The following is a 5,000-nucleotide window of genomic DNA, read 5'->3' as shown; positions in this document are numbered from 1 at the left end:
ATTCAAACATTAATGCCTCCGAGACATGCAGAGATACTTTAAACTTGAGTCTCATGCATAGCAGCGGTAGAAGAAGACCTGGAGATCACAGAGCAGAGGGATCTGATGAACAGTGAAAACTGCAAAGGCCCCACGACAGCGCCCTGAGGGCCACCAGGTGCCAGGTGGTTAGGGTTAGGGTCAACAGCCTTTGACGTAGCAGACAAGTCAAGTAGAATTAAGTACAGAGGAGAAGGATGCAGTGTAGCTCTATCAGTGTGGAGGGCCTCAGCAGTTTTTGGAGAGAGAAGCCTTGAAACCAGATTGAAGGAGGTTCAGGAGGCTCTTCGGAGAAAGATGGAAAGAGAGTTCTTTGGACACTGCTCAAGAGTTTGGGATAGATCAACCAGGAGGGATATCCTGTGGACAGCAGTAGAGTCATGGAAGGGTTCTGGAGAAGGGCCTTGACTCTGGCAGTCCTGAAGACCTGAAGACAGGAAGAAGTTTATCAAAAGACGAGGAAACGCATGTCAGGGCAGATGGTTTGAAGAGGAGGGGCAGGGACAGGATTGAGAGATTGAGATCTCATTCAGAGCATTGCCCATGTTTGACCAAGGAACAAAAACAGAGGTGGTTCAAAGTACCCGTCAACCAAAAACCTGAGCCTTTGACTCTTTGGCCTTTGGCCCACCTCTGTTTTTTATTGACCTAGCGAATTGAAGTACCCACCAGTAAGTGACAGCAGACTCAAATCAATTCCTTCCTACAAACCTTAAATGAATGGACGGCTGATCACCCTGCTTTGAACTTGATCCTTTTAACAAATCTGCTCGGGCTGAAGAGTCTAGAGGAGATCAATTTTGCGATGGGATCCTCAGTGTGTTTTGGATGTGTTCAGACCCAAGATGTATGTGCCTTTTTAAGAGACGCACTATTGCTACTGTATGTTATGGTCCGAGGGTTAGGGTTAGGGTTAGGGTTAGGGTTATATAACATGCCGAGATCACCCGGTACCTTCAGCGTCCCATAATGTACAGAGAAAGCATGTCTCTGTCATGCCCATACAACATTGATCACAGACCTCTTCATGGGATGTGCTGCTGTCAGAGAACAAGTATGGCTTAAGTTTGTCTTTCTCTCCGGTAAGTTTGTTCAGTATTACTCTAAAACCTCTGGAGGTTCTAGACTGGGAAGGCGAGGCACTGCGGCCGCTTGTCTTTCTGCTGGAAAGTCATAAAGTAACACTGAGAATGGAACACACCAGAATAGAATTACTATGTTTTTCCCAAGGAGGCACTTCTAGTGAAATATCCGGTTTGTGTCCTTTGCTGTTCTTTGTCAGTCAGTAAAACCTCCCACATGGTGACAAAGCTGCTTTTGGATCTTTTTGTTTTAGAGAGTAAAGACTTCATCCTTTATCCCGATGCCGAGTCTCAAAGTGATCATTTCAGCTTGGATTGGTTGAGTGAAGTTTCTGCAGTCGATTCAAATCTCTAATGATTAGTGACACCGATGGGAGGCGTGAACCTTCACTGTGGCTTCAGAGGGAACATTTTAAAGTTGTATTTTATTCCCCCTCTGTTCTAATTTCAGCACTTTCATCATCGAGAGGCAGCCCCCGCAGGTCCTCAAGACTCAGACCAAATTTGCAGCCACTGTGCGCCTCCTGGTGGGCGGGAAGCTGAATGTGCACATGAACCCTCCCCAGGTCAAAGCCACCATCATCAGCGAGCAGCAAGCCAAGGCGCTGCTGAAGAACGAAAACACCAGGAAGTGAGTCGCTCGTTTTCCCCGCTGTAACTTCACATGAGTGTTGTACAGATCATATTGTAAGCTCTGTATATCTACATATCTTTATATATATATATATAGACATATTTGATGTGGTACAGGTTCTCAAATAGAGCCCTCTGTCATCAATGTTTTATTGAATTTGTTCACCACACCTCCAGACGGCACCACAGTGAACCACCATCCACCAGACCCACGTCCAGTCCCCCAAGCCAACTCTATTCCTTGTATACATGCACATAGAGCATTATAACAAACAATAATAATAATAAATACAACTGCCGGCAGTAATACACAGGGTCCAATGAAGTCGTTTTAGGTTTTACAGTTTTCTGTGTTCTGTGAAACACAGCACAAGTTCTAAAAGTTCTAAAGACCATGGACTTATGTCTGGACCAATCAACATGCACTTTGGTCACTGCATTTTGCTCTTCTGGCGTTCAGTTTAAATATCCTTGGAGAACAAATTACGATCGTCTTAGAACCCATCTTATCATCTTAGAACTTCCTGCGGTGCCAAAACGTCTTCTTTTATAGTTTCTTGGGTTTTGTTAAACGCAAGAGGAGTTACAGTTTACGGAGTTTCCTTTAAACGCAGCCCCGGCTCAAGCTGCTTTCACACATGAACTCCGGACAATGTCCAGATAATCAGGTCTGGACATTGTCTGGAGTTACCCTTTCCCACATGTAGCACACAACCCGAGATTGTCTGTGTCAGACACGTTCACACCTACTGGAAATACTGTGTTTGGTTTTGCCGAGGGGCGGAGCCCTGGTAGAGTGCGCAGGAGGTGATGCACTGATGCATGACATTGCAGAGTTTTACAGCACACCCAAGATGGCGGATGAGGTATACCGACTTATAAGTAATTGTAACTTTTTTTCATGTAGTAAGTGAAGTAATTTAATTAATTTGACATAATTTCCCCCTGGGATTATTAAAGTATTTCTGATTCTGATTCTGATTCTGATGTACTTTGACTTATCAGCAATAAAAACAAAAGAGCATGAAAGAATATAAAGGAAAGCAGAAGTCGTATAAAGCAGCTACGCTTTGTGATCCGCACAAAGGTAAATGACCCTTCTTCACCATTGGTGTCATACACGCAAATGACTGGAGGGAAATTAGTTCCGAGAGACGAAGCTTGGACTTGCACATCTTCGGATCACGATGTCACGAAGCGGCCTGCTCCTGAAACTAATGAAATTACGACAGATGTTCACAAATTTCTGCTCCAAATGTAGATCGATATTGACAACGTCTTCCCGCGCAGGTGTACAAAGCAACCAGTACCGATGGAGTCTGGACGCAGCGGCCCATGCCAAAGCCCCCCCAAAGCTACAACCTACGCATAACAAATCGGATGATGATGTCACAAAAGGCCCTGCTCCACCACCCCAGTATAAATTCATAAGCTTGTGTAAATACATAGATATACCAATCACCAGCCACCACCCAGCCAACCAGGAAGGCAAACACCCACCGATCCAGTCAGCCTGCAACCCAAACCAGTCACTCAGCCAATGGGTCATTTCGTATTTTTACTAAATGGACAAAACTTAAAATCAACCCACCAAACTGGCCAAGGTCACCGAGCATCACCTTATCAAACATAATTAACATAATGCAACAAACAACTCCCTCAGCTCTTCAGCCTCATCTTCCTCACCCCTTCTGCTCTTCAGCCTCATCTTCCTCACCCCTTCTGCTCTTCAGCCTCATCACCCTCACACCTTCTGCTCTTCAGCCTCATCTTCCTCACCCCTTCTGCTCTTCAGCTTCATCTTCCTCACCCCTTATGCTATTCAGCTTCATCCTCATCTTCCTCAGCCCCTCTGCTCTTCAGCTTCATCTTCCTCACACCCTCTGCTCTTCAGCTTCATCTTCCTCACACCCTCTGAACTTCAGCTTCATCTGCCTCACCCCCTCTGATCTTCTGTCCTCCAGCGAAAGCAGCGGCGAGATCCTCAACAACAACTGTGTGATGGAGTACCACCAGACCACGGGCACACTGAGCGCTCACTTCAGGAACATGGTGAGAACACAGGTTCAGGTTCCCTCTCAGAGTGTGAGAACTTAGTCTGCCGATGTACGTACCTCACACAGGTACTCTTGCTTTTGGAGGAAGCTTCAAGATGTTTCCATGGATTATTTACCGTACATCTCTGACTCTCACTTCATGATGCATGACCTCATGTTTGGGAGGACCCCGAACGGAGATGAAAACATGTTTATCATCAATCTCATGTTGCCTCTTTGACTTCCACCCTCCTTCACTTCTTCCCTACCTCTCTTGTAGTCCCTGAAGAGGATCAAGCGGTCGGACCGGCGAGGGGCGGAGTCGGTTACGGAGGAGAAGTTCACCATCCTTTTCGAATACCAATTCAGTGTCGGAGGCAATGAGCTGGTGTTCCAAGTCAAGGTAAAACCAGCGCTCACACTCCAACTCAACTCAAGAACCGCTCAATGTCCAACTGCAAACGAATTGTTACAAACTCCTTTTCAGACAATTCTTCCCTAAATGTTACTTATCTTATGCCTCTGATGCGGGAAAATGTTTACATTTTGTTTTGGGAAATCATTACAAGGTTTTGCTTTGTAAAATCATTAAAAGTCTGAAAGTTTTCCTGAGTCTGAGTAAGATGTCAAACTAAATATCTAGTGTAAACACCAGTGGTGTCGTTAGGGTTGGGCTTGACGCTTTCCCCCAATGTTTTATAAGGAGCCCCAAATCTAAAACAGTCCTGCAGGGCAGGCTCAGCGCCCCAGTGGCTCCCTCCCTGACGGTACTGACGTTGCTGGGATCAGTACTCCGTTTCCTTATGGAATGAAACATGCACCATGCTGATTGGGGACACTTTCTCCATCAATCTCAAACCCCCCCACCCCCTGAAATACATTTAAATTGTATTTTTGACTTGACCTCGGCGTGTTGTTCATGCATTGTTCTGGTAACAGTTCTGTTGGTTGTATTGGTTGTGTTGGTTGTGTTAGTTGTGTTGGTTTTGTTAGTTGTGCTGGTTGTGCAGGATGGTGTTGGTTGTGTTGGTTGTGTTGGTTGTGTTGGCTCTGTTGGCTGGTGTTGGTTGGTGTTGGTTGTGTTGGTTGGTGTTGGTTGTGTTGGTTCTGTTGGTTGGTGTTGATTGTGTTAGTTGTGTTGGTTGTGCTGGTTGTGTTGGTTGTGCTGGTTGTGTTGGTTGTGCTAGTTGTGTTAGTTGTGTTGGTTGCG

General features: G+C 45.7%; 1 protein-coding gene across 1 annotated transcript in view; it reads left to right on the top strand.

The window, feature by feature from the left end:
- The window catches only part of LOC307237441 (signal transducer and activator of transcription 5B-like), a gene marked incomplete at its 3' end in the record, with an annotated part of 66,384 nt that overhangs the window by 47,938 nt on the left and 13,446 nt on the right, over positions 1 to 5,000 (top strand). Inside the window, exons 9-11 of the mRNA XM_080010153.1 lie at positions 1,573 to 1,752; positions 3,719 to 3,806; positions 4,071 to 4,193. Coding sequence (XP_079866279.1) covers positions 1,573 to 1,752; positions 3,719 to 3,806; positions 4,071 to 4,193 — 391 coding nt within the window. The remainder of the gene's footprint in view (positions 1 to 1,572; positions 1,753 to 3,718; positions 3,807 to 4,070; positions 4,194 to 5,000) is intronic.

This window comes from Zeus faber (assembly GCF_960531495.2).
Source record: "Zeus faber genome assembly, chromosome: 11".
In the NCBI taxonomy this organism is placed as follows: domain Eukaryota; kingdom Metazoa; phylum Chordata; class Actinopteri; order Zeiformes; family Zeidae; genus Zeus; species Zeus faber.
The sequence above is the reverse complement of the archived record's forward strand: the minus strand, read 5'-3'. Positions and strand labels throughout refer to the sequence as shown.